The following is a 27651-nucleotide window of genomic DNA, read 5'->3' on the forward strand; positions in this document are numbered from 1 at the left end:
TATTTATCCAGCCCTAACCTCTCTCTCCTGACATCTAACCCTCTATCTCCAGCTGTCTGGCAGGATCCCTTAAACTCAACATGTCCAAAACGAAATTCATGATCTTTGCTCCCACACCCTCCCCCCTTCCTAATGTTCCTGGAGTCACCTAGGCTCATGATCTACTTTTTATCCTCAACTCCTCACTACCCCCCACTCCATATTCTGCATTTTTATCCGATCTGTCTTTCACCTCCTCGAGCATCCTCAGCACTTGGCCCGGGGCCTGGCACGCAGTAAGCGCTTCATAAACGACCCCTGCATCGATGCCCAAGCACGGCCGCGGACAGTGGCCTTGCGGACAGGCGACTGTCACGTGCTCCTTAAACCTTTCCTGCCACAAGGCGGCGCAGCAGGTGGAGCGCCAGGCCTGGAGTCAGGAGGACCTGAGCTCTGGGCAAGTCACTGCACTCTGTCTGCCTCAGTTTCCTCATCAGTAAAATCAGCTGGAGAAGGAATTGGCAATTCACTCCGGTATATTTGCCAAGAAAACCGCAAAGCGGGTCACGAAGAGTCGGACAAGGCTGAAAAACTAGTAAACAACACCGGGCCGAAAGGGAGGGGCACCGCCGGGCAGTTTCGGAGCAACTGGGGGTTGGGAATGTTTCTTACCATTTTTTCTCAGTACCGCCCCCACTAGAAGCCCGGAAGTTCTTTGGCAAGGGCCGTCTGAGCCGGAAGCGGAACTCTAAACCGGAGGATGGATGTTGCCTGGCCGGACTTCCGGGCACAGCACACAGCCCCAGCGGAAGTGCTAATATTCGTCGCTTCGGGTTCGAACCTTCTCCTTGTCCCCTGGACTCCGGCGGCGGCAGCGGCGCCAGGGCGGATTATGGGCCGGAGCAGGAGCCGTTCGCCTCGGAGGGGTGAGTGAGTTAGAGGGCGGGCCTGTCCCTCCCTCCTTCCTTCGGACGGCGGTGCCCTGAGCGGGCTCCCGCGGGGAAGGCTGGGCCCAGCCGCCAGCAGCGGCGGAACCTGGCTCCCGTCCGAGCGGCTGGGCCTGCTCCCCAGGCCTGATAGCAGGTGGTGGTTGTTTGCTTACTTAGGTAAGGGAGGGAGCTGTGGGTTGTCCTAAGCGCGGTCCGCGAGTTGCTTAAGCTTGGCCTCCCTTGCGGGGCGCTGGGCTCAGAGCTGGACAGCTGGACATCCAAGAGGAGGCAAAAGCCTCAAGGAGCTTGCAGTCTGCCCAGAGAGACTACAGGCAAACAACCAGCTGCGTGCGGGCCCAGTAGGAAATAACGGAGCGAAGGCACTGGAACTAAGAGGGGTTGGAAGACGCGTCCTGTAGAAGGTGGGATTTTATCTGGGATCTGGAGGAAGCCAGGAGGGGATGTGGGGGGAGGCATGGGGCCCAGCCAGAGAAAATGCCAGAGATGACATGTCTTATTCAGGGACTCACAAATTAACGTTATCCATCCTCAACGAGGACTTCGCGGCCCCAAGTCACCCCTCTTCGTCCTTCCCAACATTACCTCATTCCCTACAGAAGCTATTATTACATGCCTTCCTTTCCCTCAGGCTCTCCTACAATCCCATCTGTCTCTGGGCTGAGGACTTTACCTCTCTACTGAAACTGTTCCCTGGGAGCTCCTTCTTTCACTTCTTAAACTTTTCAAGTATGGCTTCTGATCATTTAACTGAAACTGCTTTCTCCAGAGTTACCAATTACCTCCTAATTGCCAAATCTGATAGTCTTTTCTCAATCATAATTTTTCTCGATTTATCTTTTGCATTCGACCCTGTTGAAGGTCTTCTGGATACTTTCTCTTCTCTAAGTTTCACTAATACTGCTCTCCTCTTCACTTCTCTTCTAGATTGTTGCAACAATTTCCTAATTGGTCTCTCTTCTTCAAATTCACTCTCACTCTCTTCCATTCTCCACTCAACTGCCAAAGTGAGTTTCAAATATAGATCTCTTGACTCCGAGACCAGAGCTTTTCTTATTACAACATAATCAACAACAAACTTTCCCAGATTAGCATTTGATGATAATAATAATAATAGTTCATACTTAAATAGTATTTTGATATTTACAAAGTCAGTTATTCCATCTTCAGAGGGTCTGGATTAAAATTGGAGTTTCACACTGTTTGATCTTAATGGACTTCGTTTTTGTTATCTTTACTGTGATTCAAGTGTACCTTGAAGAGGTATCATGGCCCTAACATAGGTAGTGCAAGTTTTGGCTTTTTTTCTCTTCATGGAAGAGAGGAGGCCAGAGAGAGGGAACTGCTTTGCCCATTGTCACATAGGTACTAAGTGACAGGAAAAACTGGAACCTATCAAGGCCAGTGCTCTTTCTTCACCATTAGAAGGCTCCTGTACTGTAAAAGATACAATGGGAGGGCCATATATTCAGTGATCATTCTACTTAAACAACTGAATTCAATAAACATTAATAAGTACCTACTCTGTGCAGGGTACTGCTAGATTGAAGATACAGAGGCAAAAATAGCTAAGTTCCTACCTTTAAAGAACTTTTATTCTAGTAGGGGCATACTTTCAAAAGGAAAAAACATATAATAATGGGCAACATCAGGAAAGGCCTCCTGTAGGAGATGACACCTGAGCTGTGTTTTGCAGAAAACTAGAGATTCTTTGAGTCATATAAGAGAGAGTGTGTTCCCAATATGAGGGACCAGTTTGCAGACTAGTTTGACTAGAATAGAGAAATAAATGGGAAAAGTAGTTGAGAACCAGATTTAGAGGATTTTAAGTGCCAAGCTGAAAGTTGACATTTTATCCTAGGGAGCCACTAAAGATTTTTGAGTAATTGAGTGACGTGATTCCATCTGTGATTTTGGAATATCAAATTGGCAGCTATGTGATGAATGGTGTGGAGGAGTCAGTGACTAGAGGCAGAAAGAAGAAATAAAAGTCCAAGTGAGAAGTGATGAGGACCTGAATTATAGGATAAAAGTTTGACTGGAGAAAAGAGGACCGTTTAGGGGCAGCTAGGTGGAGCAGTGAGTAAAGACCCAGCCCCAGTGTCAGGAGGACCTGAGTTTGGGTTCAGGCCTCAGACACGTAGCGCGCGCACACACGCACACACACACACACACACACACACACACACACACACACACACACACACACACACACACACACACACCCTCCCACTAGCCGTGTTACCTTGGGCAAATTACTTACCCCAATTGCCCTCCAAAAGGCAAAAAAAAAAAAAGAACCATTTAGATAAATGGTCCCAGAATAATCTTGATAATGCACCAGTTTGGACATATCCTTTTGCTTAGAATTTTTCAGTGTCCCCCTCCCGTTGCCTTTCCTGTGAAATTCAAATGACTTATCCTGGCATTAAAGACTATTGAGAGCCTGACACCATTCTATCTTTCCAGCTGTATTTCATACTTCTACTCTATACCCAATCTGTCCTCCAGAAAAACTTGACTTAATTTCCCTGCCCCAATGCATTCCTCATTTTCTACCTCCTTATCTTATTTATCCTTATTTCCTATTAGTACTTATAATAGCAAACATTTATGTATACTTTGATTCTCAAAACATCCTTGCAAAGTAGATATTGTTTTCATTTTCATAAATAAAGAATCTGAGACCAAGAGAAGTTAAGTGATTTGCTTAAGGCCAAACAGCTAGAAAGTATTTCAGGCAGGATTTGAACCCAGGTCTTCCTGATTCCAAGTCCCAGGTCAAACTCCTAATTTTCCTTTTAAATCTGATTGAGATGCTTCCTCTTCCATAAAGCCTTTCTGACTTCTTTGAGCCTCACATAGATATTAATGTCACTGCATTTATCTCAAAATACGGTGTATTATAATATTTTTCCTGTTTTTTTCCTTACTAGATCATAACCTCTATATGGGCAATTGTGTTTAGCCTAAACTTTGTTTCACCTCTAATGCCTAGTACAGTGTTCTGTACACAATAAGTGCTTAATCATTGTTTATTATGTTGAATAAGACTTGATCTCTGCCCTTCCAGATTCTTGGTGTTTACTTAGATTACAGGCCCCATAAATAAAAAGCTAATTAATAATAAGAGACAATCTCTGCTTAATACCAAATGAGTGATAAATAAGTGCTCTAGATGTTCATAGGAGAAAGATCATGGAAAACTGTATGGGAGATGGATTGTAAAAGGATGTTTAAATTTTGAGGGGGAAGGAAAAAGCATTCAGTGCTAGCCCTTGATACTTTGTCATAGTTTGAAGATAATCAAGTCCTGACCTGGGAGAGGAGTAGCCAAAACTTCCTATCCTATTAATTCCATGATTTTGGAATTAATTGTTCCAGGCATTAAACAGAAAGGAAGAATTAAACCTAATTCAATGAGCATTTACTACATGCCTATTATGAGACATTGTGCTAGGATTGAGGATACAAAGACAAAAATGAAACAGTCACTGCTTTCTAGGTGCTTATATTCTACTACTAAGGGCAGGAATTACTATGTACATAGATAAGCAAATGCAAAGGGTTGGTTTTTTTTTTTTGGGGGGGGGGGGGTATGGCGCACAGTGGAGAATGGATGCGGAAATCACTTATGACCTGGGAGATCAGGAAAGGTATTGTATTCGAAGTTGTACTTAAACGGAGCCCTGAAGGGAGCTTGGAATTCAAAGAGGTGGAAAAGAGGAGGGAGAAGATTACATTCATGAAGGCAAGCTGTGCAGAAACACTGAGGAAAGAAGTAGAATGCCATACATGGATAGATAGGAACAAGGAGGCTGATTGGACTGGAATTTGGAATACATTAGAGGGAGTATTATGAAATTAGTCTTCAAAGTTAGGTTTGAAGCAGATTGTGAAAGAATTTAAATGCCAAACAGAGGACTTGGTATTAAATTGTAGGACGAGTGGAGAGTCACTGAAGCTTCTTGAGTATGAGAATGACATAATCAAATCAGTGCTTTAAGGATGTCGATTTAGTAATATGAATTGGAGAATAGAGACTGAACATAGAGGAATCGATTAGGAAATTATTGTAGTCCAGGCAAGGAAGAGGTGACAAGGACTTGAACTAGGGTTGTGACTTAAGGGTAGATAGAAGGGAATGTATGCAAAAGATGTTTTAGAGAAAGAATTTTTAAGATTGGGCAACTATTTGGGTATGGGTGGTAAGGGAGAGGAAAGATCATAGAGCTAGTGCTGAAAGAGACTTTAGAGGCCATTGAGTCCAGCTCCCTCGTTTTACAAATGAAGAAACTGAGGCTCAGAGAGGTTAAGTAACACCTGAGGATCATATAGCTGCTAAGTATAAAGATTCAAGCCCAGGGCTTGCAGACTCCAAGTACAGCATGCTAGCCAGTAGCAACACTGCTTCTCCAGAATGACTCTAGGTTGTGATCTTGGTTAGAAGGTTGGTGGTACCCTGAACATGGGAAGTTAAGAGGAGGGGGTGGGTGGGAAGATAATGAGTTCTCTGTTGGATGAGGCATCTCAGAGATGTACAGATGTCCAGCAGGCAATTGGAGATGCTCAAGAGAAAGATGAGGATAGATTTTGTAAATTGAAAGTCATCTGCATAAAGATAATAATTGAAATAATAAAAATAATAATAAAAGAAAGAATATAGAAAGGGGGGGGGTGGGATTGGGGGTGTCAGAATAGAGTCCTGGGCTATGCTCATGCATGGGGGATGGACATGGATGGTGATCCTAGAAGAGACTGAGAATTGACTAGACAAGAGGGAAACCAAGAAATCATTGTAAAGAAAACCTAAACCCTTTGACCTAGTTATACCGCCACTAGGACTATATTTCAAAGAGATCGAGGAAAGAAAAAAAGGTTCTATATAGAAGTTATATATTATGTATACATGAAGTTGTATATATCATACATATATGATACATAATATATCCAATATGTTATATATGTATATTCTATACATTATATAAATATACACATACATACTATTATAGCTGCTTTTTTGTGGTGGCTCAAAACTAAGAGAATGTGCATCAATTGGGATATAGCAGAACAAGTTATTGTATATGAATATAATGGAGCTCAGTACTATAAGATAAATATGAGAAGACTTATGTGAATTGGTATAGGGTGAAGTGAGCAAAACAAGAACTATAACAACTATACTATAGCAGCAGCATTGTAAAAACAACCAATTTTGAAAGGTTTAAGAAATCTGATCATCAAAATAATGACCTACTATGATTCCAGAAGACCAGCGGTGGAGAATGCTACCCAATTCCAGACTGCAGGATGAGATACATTTTTGGACATAGCCCAATGAGAATGTTTTGCTTTACTGTGCATATCTGTTACAAGTATTTTATTTTTTCTTATTTTGGTAGAGGGGAGATGGAGAAAAATAAATGATTGTTAATTGACCAAAAAGAAAAAGAACACTTAGGCAGCAAAAGGTATTCAAGAGTAGAAAGTGTTCAGCAGTGTCAGACACCTACAGAGAGGCCGGTAGACAAAAAAGCATTTATTAAATGTGCAGTATGTACGAGGCATTGTAGATGGAATAAAACCATCCCTGTTCAGAAAGGGCTTATTACACAGTACCAGCAAGAAGGATTAGGGCTGAGAAGAGGTGTTGAATTTAGCAGTTAAGAGCATTGATAACTTCAAAGAAATCAGTTTCAGTCAAATAGTACAGTGGAAAAAAAACTAGTGACAGAGTAGAGGTGAAGAAATGGAAGCAGTGAGTTTAGGTGTTTTTTTTAGGAGGTTTGTTTTTTTTTAAGCAGTTGGGGTTAAGTAACTTGCTCAAGGTTATACGGTCAGTTATTTCTGGGTGGGTGCTAAGTATCTGACCCCGGATTCGATCCCAGGTCTCCCGACTCTGGGGCCAGTGCTCTTACTCACTGCGCCACCTGGCTGCCAGTTTTACTATAAAAGAAAGGGATAATGGGATGATAGCTTGAAGGGATGACAGATTAAAGTGAGAATTTTTTTCCAAATAAATTTTTATTGATATCTTTAGTTCTTAGATCACCACATTTCCCAATGTACCCTTCACTTTAGCTCCTCACTCACCTTCCCAAAGAGCAGTCCTTTATAACAGGAAATAAAAGAGGGGAAAAAAATACTGTGTGGCAAAACGAACACATTGGAAAAGTCTGACATTATATGCTGTGTTCATACCTGTAGTCCTCTACCTTTGCAAAGAAGCAGAGGGAGGTGACTTATCACATTCTTGGTCATTATAATTTTGCCCAATTCAGTTCTTATGTTGTTGTATTTGTTTACATTGTTACAGTCATTTTGTATATTTTCTTGGTTCTGCAGAGTGTTTTTTTTTCTAAGGACATAACAGATCTGGGCATGTGTATATGGTGTCAGAGAAAGTCACTACATAAAGTGAAATACGATTAGGTTAGAGAGAATGTGAATGAAATGGGAAATGATGTTATAAGGGATTAGGGAAGATGGTATGGGATAAAGGATACAGCAGAAGACATGAGGTCTTCTGGGGAAGAGAGTATTGTGTGCAGCTGATAAGCCAATCCAAGTTGAGTAAAAGAAGTGTAGCCTAGTAGCAAAATCCCTACTAAGGTTACATAATATAAATTTGTAGTGAACCTGAATAGCAGTGTTTTTCAATAAGATAGGATTGGAGAACGTTGATGGTAGGGACAAAACAGGCTCATATTTGGAAAGAATGGGACAGGGTGTAGCAAGGAATTTAAGGAAGGAAGACTAAAGTTGAGCGAGTTAAAGTCAAGCTTTTGAAGACAGCAAGGTTGTTTCAGAGCAGAGATGAAATTTTAAAAACTGGAGGGGATATAGTAACCAGATCAGGAAGAGATTAAATAGGTTTAGGAGGACTAAAAATGAGATATGGGGAGAATGGAAGGACAGGAGGGTATGAGCTGTGAAAATAATTTCATAGTTGAGGATCAAGAAGGTCAGAGTTATGGGTGAGAATGAAATCAAGACTATGACCATGACCACTCCTCTGTGTGGCTAAGGTGGCAGTATGAAGATATAGAACATGGTAATAATTGGAATGACTTGGGAGGTCCCAGTGTTAGGAAGGCAGCAATGTGAACTACTCAACTATGAAGGCAGAGGTTAGAGACTGATTATGGGAGCCAGGTGCCAAACTCCTCAGAAAAGGAAGAATGATCTAGGAGCTAGTAGAGAACACAAGCTATAATATGGATGGAGTCCTAAAAAAGTATGAGATAAACTTCAAAGAAATGTAAGTTGCTGAGTGATGGCAGCAAAAGGAGGGTCTTCTGTAACTGTCAGTAAGAAGCAGGGAATATCCTTACTCTCCTTGGTACAGTATGTAGGGAAGAGTGAGAAACAATGATAGGTTACTGATAGGATGGCTAGGAAGAGTTAGTGTCTTTTTGTTGACAACTAGTCAGGAATATCATGTCCACAAGATATAGTCATGGTTGTTATCTGAGAGAGGTGGCATGATCTAATGGAAAGAATCTGGAATTGGTAGTCAAAAAATCCAGGCTGTGTAGACTTTTGCCACTAAATATCTGTGTGTGACTTTGGAGAAATCACTGTTAGGACTCTTTCTTAGTAAAATGAGGGGTTAGGATTAGATGATCTCAAAAGGCCTTTTTATTTCTTATTTTCTATTCCTTTCTTTTAGAACGTAGGCGATCCCGCTCTACATCCAGAGAAAGAGAGAGAAGGCGCCGAGAACGGTCCCGATCCCGAGAGAGAGATAGGAGGAGGAGTCGTTCTCGCTCTCCACATAGGAGGAGGTCCAGGTAAGGAGCCAAAGGGGCATTGAAAGAGTAAAACTAAATTGACTGCTTTCTGTAGTCTTGTCTTTCGTGATAAGTTTTGGAGTTTTTTGAGATCTAACTATGGGAGTAAGACTTATTCTCACCTTATTTTGGTATGCATTCCAAAATGTGAGCTCCTAAAAGAATAAGATGCACTCTACCCTTAGTAATGTTAATTACTACAATGAATAAACAATTCTTTTTTGTTTTTACCAATCCTGTTCATACTGGTGTCATACTCTCATTTACTAACTATGTTTTTCTTCCTCGTATCTCTTATAGCACTTTGTGCTTTCTTTTTACATTTATGTACAGGTAGATCCCAATTAGTATGAATAATGAATCCTCTAAAATGATTGTATGTATTTGAATTCTCACTCATTGAAATTGTAATTGTATAAAATGTTAATTGGTTCCAGCCCAAAAGAAATATGCAGTGTGAATTCGGATAATGTGACCACTTCATGTGATTCATTATTTGCACTGATTAGGACCTAGCTGTAACATTTTGTATTCCAGTTATCTGCATTTTTTTTTGTTGTTATTCTTCCTCTAGACAGTGGCTTTCTTTTTAATTTTAAATGGATCTGTGATCTCATCAGTGCAGGAGTTCACTGTAGTGATGCAAATCAAAAACCAATCATGCCTGTCAATTTTGTGGGACTGTTGTCCCCCCATAAAATCACCAGTGGGGGTCCACCCATTTAAAAAAAAAAAGACTTTTTAAAATTTTATTTTATTTTCATGAAGCTCCTCCTTTCCCTCTGACATTCTCCCCATCCTTCTAGGTCCCATTGAGAACATAAGATAAACAAAACCTACGTTACAAATATGAATAGTCAAGCAAAACAAATTCCTTCATTGACCATGTCCAAAAAATACGTCTTAGTCTACACTCTGAGTTCACCTCTTTTATCAGGATGTGGGAGCATGTTTCCTTATAAATCTTCTGGAATTGTGATTGTTCATTGTATCGATAGAGATCCTGAGTTTTGCAAAGTTATTTGTCTTTTAAGTTGTTGTTGTTAGAGAAAGTATTCTATTCATTTCACTGTATCAGTTCAGGTCAACCTATCATACATGGGTAGTAGTATAATACCTTTTGGCTCTTGTGATTGGCCCATCTTCTCTTTCATACAATTCCATGATGACATCTTTTTTTCTTTTTTGGAGCTCCCATTTGGTTATATGTTGAAATCTGCATGTACCTACTTCTTCATTGCCCTCTTCATGATACTCTTTTTTAATTCTTTGGAAGCACTTGTATTCCATATTTCACTGCTATAAAGAAACATTAGCAATTTAGTATAAAAAAGATGAGCCGTTGTTTTCATGTGAAGTTCAGGATCTATAAGAGAACTTTGTGGTTTCCTAAAAATCAGCCCACTCTCTTGCCATTCAATTTTGGGCCCAAGCTGTCTATCTACCATTTGTTCCATATAGAAATACTGATGGACAAGCTCTATAAGTCTCCTGTTACCTAAACTTTTTATTGCCTCAGCATCTACCCCTTTATTGATATACACTAGGTGTGAAGTAAAACTAATAGCAATGAGAAGTAACAGTACACTCTGTTTAATTTGTGGAAACATTCACAGGACCAGACAGACCCTACATCCTTTGATTAGGTAGTGGGGCAATTTTTGTTTTCCTACAGCTTTCTTTTTTAGGCATCTAGTCCCTAGGCTTATGTTGATTTTATTACTGCAACATATTTTTGTTTCTAAAGTTTATACTTATCTAATACTAGATCCCCAAGAAGACACCGATCTTCATCTCCTTCCCCTTCCCGGCTAAAAGAAAGAAGGGACGATGAGAAGAAAGAAACTAAAGAAACAAAAAGCAAAGAACGTCAAATTACTGGTAATGTTACAGAAACCTAACGTACAAATAACCTTATTTAGATAAATCTAGTTAGATGGTAAAAGTGTTTTTTGAAAACAATCTTGGAACATTTTTTTTGCCTTTTTTTTTTTTGGAGGGCAGTTGGGGTTAAGTAACTTGCCCAGGGTTACATGGCTAGTTTTTTTGTGTTAAGTGTCTGAGAGCAGATTCAAACTCAGGTCCTCCTGACTCCGGGGCTGGCACTTTACACACTGTGCCATCTAGCCGCCCCTGCCTCAATCTTTGAATATTTTAATCTTAATTTATGCTTGTTGGCTTTTAAAAAATTCTTCTAATTACATTTAAGTTCTTGTAAAGGTGCATAACAATTTCAAGTGACCCTTATTTGAAGACATCCTGGGGCTGTTTTAGCTGTTCTAGATATTTTAGAAGGGTTCCTTATATGATTCTGTGAACTTTAGCATCACTTCATGGCCTAAAAATATCAGAATTTTAGAAAGAGAGAAGTAAAGGAATTTTCTTTCAAGGAAGTGCTGTTAAAAGAAGTCAGATTCCTTTTGCATTCAGTTATTCTAAAACCCTGCATTATGATGTGGGGCAAGACCTTTCCATCCCTCTGATCCAAGAAAATGAATATGGTGCATGTTTCCTGGTTCCTGATTTATAGTCACAGACATATAGGATGTTAAGTTAGAACCTTAGAGATTATCAATCTATCCTTTCATCCCTTGGAGGAATCCCCTATGTAGTATCCCAGACAACCTCTGCTTAAATACTTTCAGGGATGAAGAGCTCAATATTTAACAAGGGGTCCATATAGTTGTTGGACAATTCTGATTATTAGGTGTTCCATTATTTGGAGCCTAAATCTACACCCCAGTAATTTCCTTCCACTGCTTCTGGTTTTGCCTTCAAGCTATAAGAAATGATTTTTTAAATTTCTCTTTGTGTGACAGCCCTTCAAATGTTTCAAGGCTTGTGAGAATCTTAAATGGAGAAAAAATTGTTGGAGCTTTTTTTTTAAATTTTGGCGCTGGGCTTTGCTATGAAGTGGTAGAATGAACATCAGTCTGTTATTACATTACATTGTAACTAATTAAATATTCTATTTACCTACCCTAAAGAAAGAAGTTTAAAAATTATTTGTTTATTTTTGTAGAAGAAGACTTGGAAGGCAAAACAGAAGAAGAAATTGAAATGATGAAATTAATGGGATTTGCTTCCTTTGACACCACAAAAGTAAGGAAAACTCAGCAGTCCAACCTGAATTTAATTAGAGAAGTTGTGCCATTTTTGCATGTTCTTTTAATGCCGTATAAAGTGTGAGAAGCTCATCTTTTTTTTTTTGTAAGTAAATTTAGGAAAGAAGGGATGAAAGAGAGCTTTTCACTAAATAAGTACTTTTCCCTCCATTCTTTAGATTGTGTGTGTGTGTATGTGTATGTCTTTGTGTGTATGTATGCACACGTACATATAAAGTATATAGATATGGAATAATACCTGACATTTATATAGGTGCTGACAAAAGCCTTGTGAAGTATTCACGACAAGAATTGTTGCCACTGACTTAAAAATGAGAAAGCTAAGGTACAAATTAAGTGACCATCAGGATCACATAGCTAGTGAGTATAAAAAGGCGGGATTTAAACCCAGGTCTCCCCAGAGGGATGCTCTTTGCACTGTGCTATATAATAATCATATGCAAACTTTTACAGTCTACTTTCCAAAAAAGTTTCAAAATATTTATGGTTCATCTTGCAGTAAAAAATTCTGATTTTGTTTTTGAGAAACATTATCTAAAACAATGTATTTTGTGAATACATTTGAGAATAAGAATATGACACATTGGCCAACAATAACAATCTAAATTATCTTGCCTTATTTTTCTTGGTGACCAACAGTTTTTGTTGTTTTTTCATCGTTTTCAGTTGTGATCATATCTTTGACCGTGTTTGGGGTTTTCTTAACAAAGATACTGCAGTGGTTTGTTATTTCCTTCTCCAGCTTATTTTACAGATGAGAAAACTGAGTCAAATATGGTTAAGTGATTTGCCCAGGGTCACACAACTACTAAGTGTCTGAGGCTAGATTTGAACTCAGGAAGATAACTCTTCCTACTCCAGGCCCAGCACTTTATCTGCTGTACCACCATAACAGAACTTAAATGGGCTTAACGGTTATCCACTATTGGTAGAACTGTGAATTGTCCAACCATCCTGGAAAGTTATTTTGAATTGTACCTAACGATGATAAAGTGTCCATACTTTGTGATCTAGAGATTTCACTGCTAGGCTGACATATACCCTAAGGACATCAAAAACAAAAGATTCTCATGTTTGCCAAAATATTAACAGCAGCACTTTCAAACTGGTTATCTTTTTCAATATGCAATAACTTTGATATGAAATTTTCAAAGCTGTCTTGCTTGTCTATGATCCTTTCTAGTCTTCTTTCTGTTTGCTTCAGATATTTATGGTCAATTTGTTTCAGCAAAAAAATATACTTCCAGTCTCATAGGAATAGTTAGCTATTCTCCTTGCCAAAGCTAACCCCTCTACCAGTGGTCTTCATTCTATCAATTCTAGTTCCTTTGACTTTGCTCTTCAATCTGCATCATAGAATTTTAGAGTTGGAAGAGACTGCAGGGCGCATCAAATCCAGCCCATCCCTGAAAAGGAATCCCTGCTCTAACATACCTGACAAACAGCCATCCAGCCTTTCCTCTAAAGTCTTTGAGAACTTCTTTCCCAAACTCGAGTGTGCATATCAAACTATAACTTTACTCTCCTCTGTCCTAAAGGGGGTGGGCTGATCCAGCTAGGTGGCACAGTGGATGGAACATCAGTCCTGAAATCAGGAAGACCTGAGTTCAAATTTGGTCTCAAACTCTTACTAGCTAGATGACCCTGGGCTTACTTAAGCTCTGTCTGCCTAGTTTCCTCAACTGTAAAAGAAGGCTTATAGCATCTACCTCATGGTTGTTGTGAGGATCAAATAGGCACTTAATTTAATTCTTGGCATTTAGTAAATTCTTATTCCCTTCCCCTCAAAGTTTATGATATCTCTACCTTAGCCAGCAAGTTCCTCCCTGATAGTGAGAAACACATCCACAATGGAATTTTTTTCCCCTAAACTAAATTTTCTTTTTTATTGTGAACTTATTCAACAAACACAAATATTTTATTATGTAAAAAAGAACAAGAAAGTGGCATCTACAAGAAACTACAGATTTTTGTTATGTACAATTTATTTTTTAATAAGTATGTAGAAATGTATAGGTAGATGCATAATTTAACATACTTCTTTAAAATACCCAAAATGCACACAGACACTTCTTGACTTGCCTTAATGGTAAGTGTCATCCTTTAAAGGGTGGAGGAACCAACAAGGAGCATCAAGAAAAAAATTTTTTAATGCACAGAATGAAAGTGCAGAAGAGGACAAAGTTCCCCATCACTGCTATGCTTCCTTCTTTGTAGCTACTCTTTATGATATCCAGCTTGTTAGATAGATCTAAGCTTTTTTCTCCCTCTCCTGGGTCCTTTTTATAGGAAAGCCCTTTTAATTAGATTTGTACAGTACCAGGCAAAAGCTATATTCTTACTAGTCTTTGTGAGATATACTCTCCGTCACCATCACTCATGTATTTTAAGCTGTGGTCCAAAAATGCAAATCCCATTCTTAGACATCGTTTTTTTAGCTACTTCACTTACCAAATATTCTCTCGTGTCCTTTGCCTTTATGGACAAAGGATGCAAAACAAAACAGTTTTTGCCCTTGCTAACCCCTCAGCCTATCCTTCTGTTGGTTTCTCTTTCACTGCCAACTTTCTAGGAAGAGTAACTTAAATTCATTGTCCCCATCAACCTACTGAAACAACTCTCTAAGATATGTATTGCCAAATTCATAGTCTTTTCTTCTTGACATATCTGGAGTATTTGACATTATTCATCATTCTCTTTCTTCTGGATACCCTTTTCTTCTTCCTGGACTTGTATGACTCATGATTCATCCTCTGCCATTTCTAACTATTCTTTCTTTGTCTCTTTTGTCTGGCTCTTCATTTTTATATTGCTTTTTTGAACATGAATCCCCCCAGAGGTTCACTCACACCCCCCACACCTGCACACCTTAGCCTTCTTTGTAATCATCTTTGTGATATCAGTGTAGATATTGTAAATGTGGGACTTAGTCAGGAAGACCTGACTTCAAATCCTACTTTTTTTTTTTTTAAGCAATCGGGGTTAAGTAACTTGCTCAAGGTTACACGGCCAGTTATTTCTGGGTGTGGTGCTGAGTGTCTGAGCCCGGGATTTGATCTCCAGGTCGTCCCAACACTGGAGCCGGTGCTCTTACTCGCTGAGCCACCTGGCCACCCCTAAGCAATTGGGGTTAAGTAACTTGCTCAAGGTTACACGGCCAGGTGTTTCTGGGTGGGTGCTAAGTGTCTGAGCCCGGGATTCGATCTCTAGGTCTTCTCAACACTGGAGCCGGTGCTCTTACTTGCTGTGCTACCTGGCCGCCCCCAAATCCTACTTTTTTCACTGGCCAAGGACAAGCTGTGTTATCTCTCTTAAGACTCCTTTTTCTTATCTGTTAGATGTAGTTAATAATACATCATAAGATTGGAAGGATCAGATGAGATAATGCATGTAGAGCATTTTGTGAAATTTTAAAGCATATTGTAAAGATATTTAAGGCATTTAAGAAGTGCTTGCTGTGTACCAGTGAAGGGCTGGAGCACAAATGTAAATAAGACAGTCCCTACCCTCAAGAAGCTTGCCTTCTAATTGAGGAAGAGAACACATAAAGGGAACCTGAAGAGGGGGTTTGGATGTGAGAAGTAGCTAGTGAAAAAGTGGAGAAATCCAGAGGGTGAGTCAAGCTGAGAGTGAAATGAACATTGATGGTCCCCCTCATGAAATAGTGATCTGGGCTAGGACCTTGCCAATTAGGAAAGCAAGCCTCAGGGCATAGATTTCTCCTGGGTGAGAAGGCTGAGGCTGCTGCCATTACTATCATATCTATTTATGACTAAAATTATCCTACAGATAATTGAAGTATCCCTGGAGTTACCTCCAAAATTTATATGCAACCCCTAACTTTCCCTAAAGGTTCTATGCTGTAGTCCAACAGTCTGCTAAAAATCTCTACTTGGATGTTTTCCTTAACCTGACATTGAAGGCCATCCATATGAAGGCTCCAACTTACCTTTCTAGCCTTATACCATTTTGCTTCTATACTTTATTTCAGCCACACTGTCCACTTCTCCTGTTTTCTACATTTGTTCAGCTGTCCCTCATGCTAAAAATACTCTTCCTCTCACTTTCTGTACCCTTTTGAAGTTCTTTTCTTCATTGACTAGGTGCCATATCCTCCATGAGGGCTTCCCTCATTTTTTTCAAAATCCTTCCTCATCACCCGTTATAGTGCTATCTCACAGTTTTCTTGAGTGCTTTGTGTTAACCTCAGTTTTTCACTTGCTACATTTTCCATTGTATCCTTATTGCTTATGTACATATCATATCCTATTACATGGTAAATTCTTTGACAGGAAGAAATTTATGTCAATTCTTTTTACAATTTCAGTGCCAACCTGCGGGCACTTAATGAATGGGAAAATTTGTATTTCTCATACTTTGAGGATGAAACTCTAATCCTACCTACCAGAATATCTTTAAATTATCTTTTTTGCATATGCTTTTGAAAGAAAAAGGAATTTGGAATCCATATAGCTTTGCATTTGAGGAATATTTAGACTTTTTTTGTTGGACTGATGATTTCTACCAAATAGATTCTTTAAAATGGGTTTAGGAAGAAGGGTTGTTAATTTGTTGTAGAATATTTTGTTCAGTATTCAAAAATCAAATTGTATTTCCAATCAAGAAATTAATCAATTCAAATACACCAGGATATACTCTTGCTTTTACAATAGCTTTCTTTTTTTCACTTTATAATCTGAATCTTGGATATATTGTGCCCACATTGTTTTAAGTTGGGCTCTGCCAAATCCCATGATCAACTGTGAAGAGGCCTTTTCTTCCCCTATGTTATTTAGAGGTGCTTTTTTTTAAGTGAATGTAGTGCTGAATATAAGGAATGCTAGATAACTAATTTACATTTATGTTACTATGGGATACTGTATTTGTCACAGTAACATTCATCCTCACCACCAACACTTTCTCAACATTGTAATTAGTTCTCACAACATCCCTCTGAATATTTAGGTCACTTAAGTTCAACAAACTTTAGGGGCATATACTTTACAAGGCACTGTTAGGGATACAGCGATGGAAAAGTAATACAGTTCTTATATGCAAGAAGCTTTACAGTCTTCTTGGGGCTACAACTTGTATGCACCTAAGTAAATTTCACTTCAAGAAATGAAATGCATTTTCCTTTGCTTTTGCTAAGACATGGTCTCTGCACTTATAGAGCTTATTGGCTTTTGGGGGATAAGATACAAACACAGGCTATAATGTAGTATTATTATGTACTCTAGTTGCATTACATAATATAATACAGGACAGTTGTGTTTGTGTGTATGATGAAGCACATCTACTGTTTTAACAGAGGTGCTATCATTAGTTAAATAAAAATTGAAGATTAGCTGGATTATCAACTGCCAGCATACTTATATAGCTGATACTATATGTACAGTCCTGAGAATCAGTAATAACGAAGCTCTATAAATGTTAGCTATTATTATAGCTTGTCATTATGAACCATAGCTGGTGCAGAGCATGTTTGTGTGTAAAGAAATAATGGATAAAGATTCAAAGAGCTTTATTCTTAGAAGTATTGGGTTCGTCCTAAATTTGGTGTCAGATATGAGATAATGATTTTGGTTTGTTATTCCTTTCCTTTTATAAATGAGTTTTACAGTGGTGAGATCAGGTCTGGATTTAATTCAATTGCTGATGCTTTACATATAGTACTTTGTATAACTTCTATTATAGTACAGAGAATAATACGCTTCCTCCATGTGCCATATTCATTAGGTATTTGGCACAGTAGATAATAGGAACCCATATAAAGTTTCTGTAGCTGTGTTTTATATGTTAAAACCGTACTTTTCTTTCCCAGAACTAATGTTTCTTACAGTTTCTGGTCCACAGTATATTAAGCTAACTGAATTGGGAGTGTTTAGGACATGTCATTGTGGTGATTTTTTTTCCTTTTCTGCTCCAGAAGAGATTAATACTGTTTAGGCATATGTGTTGATGGGTAATTTCCTATCCAAGTTTGAGGAAATATAGGCTAATAGGGCTTATGATAATAGTCATCCCAAGGAGAAGGGAAGGGAGTGATAAATGACCTCTGGTTTTGGACATGGTTAAGTTTGAGATCTCTCCAGGACATCCAGTTTGAAATAACTGATGAGCATTTGGTTGAGTCTGAAGCTCAGGGGAAGAGACTGGGGTCAAATATATAAACTTGGAAGTTATCTTCATGTAAATGGTAATTAAACTCATGGGACTGATGAAGTTACTGAGAAAGAGAGAAGAGGACCCAGTCCAGAGCTTTGGGGAATACCAAGTTAAGAGAGTAATGTAGACATTAGGAAGTCAGAGAGGAATATGGATGATGAGACCGCAGAAGATACAGAGAAGAAACATATGGGTCAGAAGAGAAACAGAAGGCTATGGTGTCAAAAAATTGGGAAAGGAAGGAACTATCTAGGAGAAGAGGGTGATCAACAATGTCAAACTCAGGAGAAAAGGTCAAGTGGGATAAAAACAAAAGCTATTTTATTTAGCAATTAAGAGACCATTTTAAACTTAGGATAGAATAGTTTCAGTTGAATAAAGAGATCAGAAGCCAGATTGCTGAGGGTTAGAGAGGGATTGAGAAGAAAATAAATTGGTTTAGTTTTTTCCTAGAAATTTTGACTTAGAAAAGGGGGAAAGATCTAAGATGATAGCTTGAGGGGATAGTAGAGTCTGGTTAAGAATAGGGAAAACTTGAGTTTGTTTTTAAGTATCAGAGAAAGAACAAGAAGATAGGGAGAGGTTGAATATTAGAGAGAGGGGAGTGATGGTTGAAGTTGCAGTCCTCTGGAGAAGTACAGAAAGGATAGGCTCAGATACAAAAAGATGTTGGTCTCAGTAAAGAGATGTTCCACCTCATTGTGAGAAACTGGGGGGAAATAGAGAGTGACAGATGATATCAAGGTGTTTTGAAATGGGAACAAGAGAAGAGAGAATTCCCATCATTTGACCTCACCTTTCTCAGTAAATTGAAAGTTAGGGTTTTCAGCTGAGAGGTGGGCAGGAGGATGTATGGGAGGCTTGAAGAGAGAAAGGAGCAGTCATATTGTCGTAATCCTTCATTTAAATTTAAATGAATTAATTCTGGGGAGAATGAGATTAGAGGCAATCAAGTAGGGAGGAATAAAAGCATTGTCTTACAGAAATGAGGGCCCAGTTGAAGTTGTATAGCATGAATTTAGATTGTTGCCAATCAGCATTCTTGGGTGGCTTCCTGTAGTTATATTCCGTAGTATAAACAAGAATAAAGGAGGCAAGTGGTGAGAATAATCCATTGCTGAGGTTTGGATAGTATGGTATTGAATTGTTTAACTATGGAGTAGAAATTGGGAAGAGTGAAAAGTAAAGACAGAGCAGGGATAATGAATGGCCCAAGACAGTACTGAGGTGTAGCATGATTGAAGGTCGTACGTAAAGAGGACAAAGAAGAGTGAAGCATAAGAAATGATGGAATGATATGAGCTCATGGTCAGAGAAATAACAGGTTTTTTAGGTAATGGTGAAATCTAGTATATGACCATCTCACTCTGTGCCAGAGGTAGAATGAAGGAGTAGATACGAGATTGAAGTAGATTGATGAATTGACAGATTAGGAAATTTGAAAGAACATCAATATGAAGGCCCCTATTATAAAGGTAGGAGTTGGAGAGGAAAGGAGGACAGTGAGTAAACTCCTTGAGAAAGGATAGAGAATACCCTGGAAGGCTGCAGACAATCATCATTATAATCCTCATAGGGTGAGAAATTTTGGTACTGTGAACTTCAAAAGAAGAGGTGTTGCTGAGGCATGGTGACAAAGGGAGAGTCTGGGGAACATGGAGAGGGAGCTCATTCTGGGTAGAGGCGACAGACTAAAAAGGCACAGAAATGGGAGAGGGAGTGTATATAAGATTGAAGATAATGTTCTGGAAAATAGGTAGTTTATTTTTTTCTTTTTGTCTTTGTAAAACCAAGGCCTGACAATAATGATTCCTCAATTGATGGAAGACTCTAAAGTGCAATTTTTTTTTCCTTTTAAGCCACTCAGAGATTGTGATGCTTTCAGAAAGATATGTGACAAAAGACGGTGTACTTTTTAGTGTCCCTGAAGGTTTTGTATTGGCCTTTGATTAGAATAGGAAGGGACCTTACAGATTATATAATCCAATTTTTATCTTAACAATCTTGACAAGTAACCAAACAGTTTTTATTTGAAGATTTCTAGTGATAAGGAACCTAGTTCCACTTCTGGACAGCTCTGATAAGTAGAAGTTTTTGCTTATGTCAAGCTGAAATCTGCCTCTGAAACTTCTACACTTTATCCTAATTCTAAAAGCTCTATGGAGCCAAGCCAAACAAACTTAAAATATTATTCTTTCACATGGCAGTGCTTCAAATACTTTGACAGCTATCTTTTCTCATATAAACTCTCTCTCTCTCTCTCTCTCTCTCTCTCTCTCATATGATATGATCATCCTAAAAGCATATGTACTTTTCTGCTTAGTATGGAAATAAATGATGCTTTTTGTGCTTTAATGCCAGCATACATCAGATGAGTATTATTCCTGGTATTACAGTAGATGTTATACGAAGTTCTGTTCTAAATAGACACAATCCCTGTGTTCTAGGAGTTCATAATCTAAAGCAGATATCACTGATGCAAACAGATATTTAAAGCATAAATGGACAAAAGAGTAGACAATGGAGAAGAATATTAAGTATTTGCATTTTACATATGTTAACGGTAAGTACATTGATAATGTCTCAATTCAGTGCATTGACAGTTTGCTTCTTTGTATCTCGTATGTAAAATATAGTAACGTGAAAACTTGCTTAACTGTTGAAATAACTCAGCTATAATTTGAGGATGATGTGTGATACATAAGTCAGTAAGTGGGGTCATGTCACTGTCCTTTCTAAATTCATCTGATGATTTTGTTGTTGTTCAGATAACTTAAGAAATCACTATATTAAGCCTATGCATTGCCTACCTAGGACTTCCTCTACCCATAGCTGGAAAGTGACACCGAGCAGCAGGAGAGCTGACTTAAAGTGTGGCCTCCAAAGAGAGATGATGCTGACGCATGGAATGTTAAGAAGAGTATCATGGACATAAACATAGAAATAGGAGAAAAACTGTGAATACTGATGACTTTTGTTGTTGTCCAGTCGGGTCAGACTCTTTGTGACTCCATTTGGAGTGGTTTGCCATATTGTCCTCCAGCTCATTTTACAATAAGAAATAAGGCAAACAGGATTAAGTGACTCGCCCAGGGTCACACAGATAGTATATATCTGAAGTCGGGTGTATTCACTGCACCACCTAACTTCCCCTATTGACTGCTACCAGGAGCAGTAGATAAACTATTCTTTGTCCCTCAGCGACCTCCTTAGCCTCAAAGAAATCTTTTCGTAGCCAGGCAATATCTACAGTATCCAGTAAAGCTCATAGTTCAATAAGAAAATTGTTAATGAGGGAACTTAATGTACCCTTCATGTTCTGTTTTTTCAGGGGAAAAAAGTTGATGGTTCTGTAAATGCATACGCCATAAATGTGTCTCAGAAGAGGAAGTACAGGTATGTATATACAATCTGTACTGTAGGTTGCTAGCTTTGTTGTGATTAAATTAAGCTAATACTATTCTAAGTTACATATTGGGAAGAAGCAATTTTATTCCAGGATAATCAAATTTGGAGAAATTTAAGGCCTAACCTAGTTGTTCCCAGTTTCTTTGTAGGGTAATCTTTCTTTACTATATTCTAACATTAGATTTGCATCATGATTTAGAGCTGAGTATTTGCTGGCACATTGATAGGTTTCCCCTCTCTTCCTATTCCTCACTTATAACCCAAATACAACTCTTTAAATTTTGTCCCCTTTATTTAGTTTTATCTTTGAAAACAAACATCTCCTGGAAAATTATCTGTATGAATTGGGTTATATGTTGATTTCAAGTAAAACCTTCAAATAGCCAGTAGGCTGGCATTTTTTTTGTGACCACTGTACTTTTTGGTCCTTGTATCCTAGTGCTCAGTGGAGACACATTGTAATAAAACATCTTGCTTTTCCCTTATTTTATCACCAAGTACATAAAGGAGGAAGGAAGCATTCTAATTGATTTAGAGTTTACAATTCTAAATTTTGCCAGAGAACTCTTTAATTTTCAACCTAATCCATTATTAAGTTCTTCTATACCTCATTAACTTTTCTGAATTTTACTTAAAATTAGTGTGATTTTTGACTTTTTATTTGAGATGTCCTTGAAGTCTCCTTCCTTCCTCTTCCTTTAGCTGCTGTCCCCTTTATGAGTCTTCTTTTGTTATAATTTATATTTTGTATTTTAAAGAAATCTGACAGACTTTAACTTGGGTAATTTTTTTTCCTCTCTATAAGAATTAAGCTATTTTGAATAGTGCCTCATCACAGACTTGAAGAATATATTGAACACAACCACTGACTTTAGTCTTGTAAGAATGTTCTTAACAACATTGACTTTTTTCCTCCCATCACAGGCAATATATGAATAGAAAAGGTGGATTCAACAGACCTTTGGATTTTATTGCTTGATGTCTAGATTGTACTGTTGAAGAGTGATTTCTCCACCACTTGGTCACAACAGAGGATAGTGTATTTAATTGTGTATCAAAAACAGGATGTCTCTTTTCTCTTCCTGAAGAGCAAGATAATCTTATTTATGAAGTGTCTCGGAATGCTCGCCCTGCCTCAAAGGAAGAAAGATTTACTTCTTTCTTTTAGAAAAATCTCATTTTGGGAATTTTTCAAACTCATTTCAATTATTTCTATTCCTGTGGAAGTCATTTGCTTCATGGACACCTTTCCCCACCCCCTGGACTTTTTTTTTTTTAATCTGTGTTGGATTCAAGTTGTCCCAAATAAAGTATTTCTTTTTACGATTTAAATATTTTGATCACTGGAAAATTTGACCAAGAAATATTTATGCTTCTGGTTGCCCAAGAAATAGGAGGAAGAATATAGTTTGTGATTTTTAAATAGAATTAAATTTTGGCATCTGTGTTCTGATAACATGATCTCTGTGGGTTTCAAGCTGGTCAGTTTAGGTTGGGTGTGTTGAGATTTCATGTTTTCCTAAACACCATTGTTATAGTAATTATATAGTTGGCATTGACACTAGGAACACAGTTGAAGAGAATAGTATTTAAAGACATAAACTAGATCTTTGTTTCTGTTTTTAATGAAATGACAATAATATATGCTTCAGCAGAGTTAATTAAGCTTAGAAGTATGAGGTTTCACTTTTATATCATGCTACTTTAGATCTGGATTTTTCCCCCAGCAAAATCCTTCCCAAAAATTGAGACTTTATTAAATTAAAAAGATGATAAAGTACTTTCATTGTCCTTTGTTTATCACTAAGAAAGCCTACCCTTCTGGAATTCTGTTGTTACCAATTTTCTTTCCCTTGTCTCTACTCTCAAAAGGTAAAGTAGCCTTCCTCATTGTCAAATGTGACCTGCCAGCATTCTTGAACCAATCTCCTGGTGCCTTTGGGACTTTGCTCCACTAATCTCCTTTTTTCCAACCTCTAACCCACAATCAACTCACATCTCTTTTAGTCTAGAACCAACATTTCTTTCTTTCTGCTATCCTCTTAATCTGTCATATCTTCATCTTCACTGCCAGACAGAAAGAGTAATCTGCATTGCCAGCCTCTAGTTTCTCACCACATCCTCATACCTCAGACTTCCAACTCTACCACTACTCTAAATGACCTGCTTATTTTCAGATCCAGAGGGCTTTCTTTGGTCTTCATCTTCCTCAGCACTCTTGCAGCTTTTGAAAACTGCCTTCCCATGGTTTACACAATGCTATACCCCAGTAGTTTTCCTTCTGTCTCTCTGACCACTCCTTTGTCTGCTGTACCATTTCCTCTGCCTCTTCTGCCCCCTAAACATAGAATTCCAACAAGTTTTTTTTCTTGATGATGTGAACTACTTACTCCCAAAGTTTATGATATCACCTCACAAGTCTGCATCTCTAGGCCTTTCTGCTTTCTCCTAATATCTCCCCACAGCCCCTATCCTTTACTGCTGATGAACAGCCCATCCTCACTTGGATGTTTCCCTAGCTCTTCATATTCAGAATGTCCAAAGCAGAACATATTTTCCTTTCTTCTTCCCCTGCACCTTCAGTGATAGTGCTACTGTTGCCCTCTTCCCATCCCTAAGGGTCAGAACCTCTAACTCTTCCCTTTTTACCTTACTTCCCATTCAGCATTATTTCACTCTCCCTGCCACATGTTTTAGAACTTCGATTCCTTCCTAGTCCTAGTGTCTCAAATGATCTCAGCATCTCATTTCCTTCCATCCTGGTACATATTTCAAGCAAATTATACAATTATCAGTGAGGAAACTAAGATTCACAGATGTCAGATGACTTGGCCACGGTTGCCCCATTGCTTATGGGCAGTGCCAGCCTGTAGTTCATGATATAACCCCAAAGATCCAATGCCCTTTCACCTGGACCATGAGGCCAAGACAATAATGAATATTATTAACCAATCTCTTAATTGGAAAGTATCCAAGATTAAACTTTTTTGTGTTTTTGGGAGGGCAGTTGGGGTTTAAGTGACTTGCCCAAGGTCACATGGCTAGTTTTTGTATTAAGTGAGGCTGGATTTGAACTCAGGTCTTCCTGACTCCAGGGCCAGTGCTCTATTCACTGCGCCACCTAATTGCCCCTAAGATTAATTTTTGAGGAGTGATTTTTCTCATTTCTAATTTTTGCATTTTGAGTGTTTTGGTCTTTGCACTATCCGTTGTTAGATCTTAAATATATTGTTAGACATCTTCATCTGGAGCTATGAAACTAGATTCTGTCTCAAGTTTTGACTGCAGATGGTAATTCTTAAAGTACATTAGTGGCAAGTATATTCCATGTAAAATGAAATAAAATGATGGACCTACCTTTCCTAAAGTCCAAAAGATGGAAACTATCCCATAATTCATTTCATTATTTCATGGAATTGAGTATACAGTTATTTACTCACATAAAGCAAAAAAAAAAGTTATCCCATTTAGTATCATCTTTGTTGTTTTCTTGATAGATTACAGTGATAGATTGTTTTCTTCTTGCTTTCAGATAAGCAAGTGCAAGAACAGAAAACTAGCTTTTACCATTCGTTTATTGTCCATTTATGAATTAGCCAATGCAGAATTTTAATTCTAGAAGGGTTTTCCTTTTTCACCTGGTATTGCTTTCTGCTGCCTTCCTAAACATTAATTTGTGCATGCTTTGAGAATACAGACTAATGTTTTAATTAGGATGATAACTTCTGAGTGAAAAATCATGATGCTTTTCAAAAAACTTTTTTTTTGTATTCTGTATTATAATCCTGTTAATAAAAGACATATAGGACTGACAGTATTAGTCTGGGCCCATTGAATAAGAAGTGTCCAAGTATGCCATATAGCAAAAGGTTAGCCATTCATTAGACAATGCCAAAGCCTTAATTAAAAAAAAAAAAAGTCTAGCTGCGCCAATTCAAGTTGAACTATCTGGAGAGACTAAGCAGCTGTCTTTTCCCTTTCTAGTTGTGCACTCTTAGAGCAGGGGTTCTTAATTCTTTTTAGTGTCAAAATAATTGAAAGAAATGTCAAATTTCAGTTAAAAATTAATATATATATTTTTCCATCAAGTTGACAACCCCTGAAATCTGTGTATTCCTTGGAAGTCTGTGGACCTCCAAATTTAAAACCCCTGCCCTAGAGGCCCAGAGCTGCTATGTGCTAGCGCAGTGAATAGAGCACTGGCCCTGGAGTCAGGAAGACCTGAGTTCAAATCCAGCCTCACTTAATACAAAAACTAGCCATGTGACCTTGGGCAAGTCACTTAACCCCAACTGCCCTCCCAAAAACTTCTATTTTTTCTGAGCTTGGTTAAAGGCAGAAAACAGTATTAGACCTTGTGGAGGCCATGTACTTAAAGAATAATCAGTATGAGTACCTCTTTCATCAATGTGTAGCCTCTCTACATCCCCTTAGATTGACTTAATGAGGCCGTTAGCCCTGCCCTCAAAGCCTTTCCCATCTTATGTGAGACCCTTTAGTGCTTATAATTACCAAAAACCCAAAGTCACCTCCATACTCTGCTTGATTATTGAAATGAGACTCGAGCAGAAGGAACTTAAATACTTTAAAAAATAATTAACTCAGCCAATGAAAGAAACATAAGATCAGAACTATAGAATTTTAGAGTCTAGAGGAACTTCTGAAAAGTCATTCCAACCCTTTGATTTTACATGAATTTCATCTAATGAGACTATATAATTACTTCTATGTTCTTTTGAATATATGCCTCAGAATTCACTCAGGTCCATAATGAAGTATGTAACAAAAGAAAGAACTTTACAGTCTTTTTTAAAATTCACTTTTTTTTTAACTAGACAGTAAAAGGATCAAGAAATTTGATGTTGAACTTTCTTTTATACATATTAAGAACAAGATGCTAAATTACTCTTCAAATGAAGACATTTGTTGAGCATATTCAGAAATAGATAAGTTATGAGCCTAAACTGGGAAAAAAAAAACTCACTGCCCTATTTTCTAGATTTATTTCTCCAAGGATAATAACTACAGAATACTAGGGCTCTGAAAAAGACTTTAGAGATTATCTAGTCCAGCTGACACATAAGGAAACTGAGACACAAAGAGTCACCCAGGTAGTGGCAGAACTGGGAGCCAAACTTGGGCCTACTGTGTTCTAGTTCAGTGGTCCACCCATTGCTTTCCCTAGTTATTAATCTTACCACCATAGTGGTACAGTTGAATTGTCTTAGAGCATTGTAGGGGCATATCAATTATGTTTGAGCAGAAATTCCTATCCCTAAATACTCCTAGCTTTAGTTCTGTGACACTTAAGGAAGCATAGTAAAATTTGCAGAATTCTCAAAATGACAACATTTAAATTCTGTTTTAAGATTGTCGTTCGTGTCCTGGAAGTTCCATAGACATCTCAAACTTAATATGCCCCAAGAGAAATTTAATAATTGCCCCTCCCCCAATTTACCCTTCCTCCAAGCTTTCTTATTGTTTGATGTCACCATTCTCCCAGTCTTCTCTGAAACCTTTGAGTCATTCCAGATTCATCCTCCCTGACCTTCCACATTCAGTCAGTTGCTAGGCTGTGCTGATTTTCCTCCACAATTTCTCTTGTATCTGTTGCCTCTTTTCCCCATGACTACCATCCAAGTTCAGGCCCAGATCAATTTTTGCTAGATTCCTGTTTAGTCTTCCTTCAGTCTTTTTTTCATACAGCTATCAAAATAATCTTCCTAAGCAACAGGCCTAATCGTGTTGTTAAAACACATACTAACCTTTTACATATTTTGCACCCTAGGCATGACTTCCCATACTTGACTATGTAAGACCCTTGTACCCCATGACTCCTATACTTGTGCAGTTGATTTCTTTTTTAACCCAAGTTGAAGGACTTTCCATTTCTTCCCTTTAAATTTCTCCTTACTAAATTTGATTCACCACTGTAGCCTGTTGAAATTTCTTCGGAAATCTAGTCTGTCACCCAACATGTTAATTATACATCTTGTTTTCATGTCATCTGCAGATTTGATAAGCATGCTATTTTCTTCATCCAGGTCACCATTAAGAGTGTTAAACTAAATATGTCTAAAGACAAAGTCCTTCAGTATCCCTCTCAAGGACTTCTGCCAGGATGGCATCAGCCCATTAATCAGCACTCCTTTTCTGATTGTTCAACCTGTTCTCAGTCAACTCTTCTGTCAGTCTACTCATCTCTCTCTCTCTCTCTCTCTCTCTCTCTCT

General features: G+C 38.3%; 1 protein-coding gene and 2 long non-coding RNA genes across 8 annotated transcripts in view; 1 reads left to right on the top strand and 2 right to left on the bottom strand.

Annotated features, from left to right (window-relative positions):
• Positions 1-764, bottom strand: part of LOC138146789 (uncharacterized) — a 60490-nt gene extending 59726 nt beyond the window's left edge. For all 6 annotated transcript variants that reach the window (XR_011164586.1, XR_011164587.1, XR_011164589.1 and 3 more), the window contains exon 1: positions 652-764. This is a non-coding gene — a long non-coding RNA (uncharacterized lncRNA). The remainder of the gene's footprint in view (positions 1-651) is intronic.
• On the top strand, positions 725-23200 carry SNRNP27 (small nuclear ribonucleoprotein U4/U6.U5 subunit 27). Its single transcript, XM_069068844.1, has 6 exons — positions 725-905; positions 8599-8719; positions 10488-10600; positions 11742-11821; positions 21344-21408; positions 22345-23200. The coding sequence occupies exons 1-6, from the start codon at positions 740-742 to the stop codon at positions 22397-22399; spliced, it is 600 nt and encodes a 199-aa protein (XP_068924945.1). The 5' UTR covers positions 725-739; the 3' UTR covers positions 22400-23200.
• The window catches only part of LOC138146790 (uncharacterized), a 27871-nt gene continuing 8964 nt past the window's right edge, over positions 8745-27651 (bottom strand). Inside the window, exon 3 of the long non-coding RNA XR_011164591.1 lies at positions 8745-10018. This is a non-coding gene — a long non-coding RNA (uncharacterized lncRNA). The remainder of the gene's footprint in view (positions 10019-27651) is intronic.

The sequence above is a fragment of the Petaurus breviceps genome, unplaced genomic scaffold (assembly GCF_028583685.1).
Source record: "Petaurus breviceps papuanus isolate PSGF00001 unplaced genomic scaffold, PetGlider_PUasm1.0 90775, whole genome shotgun sequence".
Classification (NCBI taxonomy): domain Eukaryota; kingdom Metazoa; phylum Chordata; class Mammalia; order Diprotodontia; family Petauridae; genus Petaurus; species Petaurus breviceps.

What these genes read in the sequence shown, in the direction of transcription:
- SNRNP27 (XM_069068844.1), top strand. Translation starts at nt 740, where the DNA reads ATGGATGTTGCCTGGCCGGACTTCCGGGCACAGCACACAGCCCCAGCG. An exon ending in GAGCCGTTCGCCTCGGAGGG is followed by an intron (nt 906 to 8,598) that starts GTGAGTGAGTTA and finishes CCTTTCTTTTAG; the next exon opens with AACGTAGGCGATCCCGCTCT. An exon ending in CTTCCTTTGACACCACAAAA is followed by an intron (nt 11,822 to 21,343) that starts GTAAGGAAAACT and finishes CTGTTTTTTCAG; the next exon opens with GGGAAAAAAGTTGATGGTTC.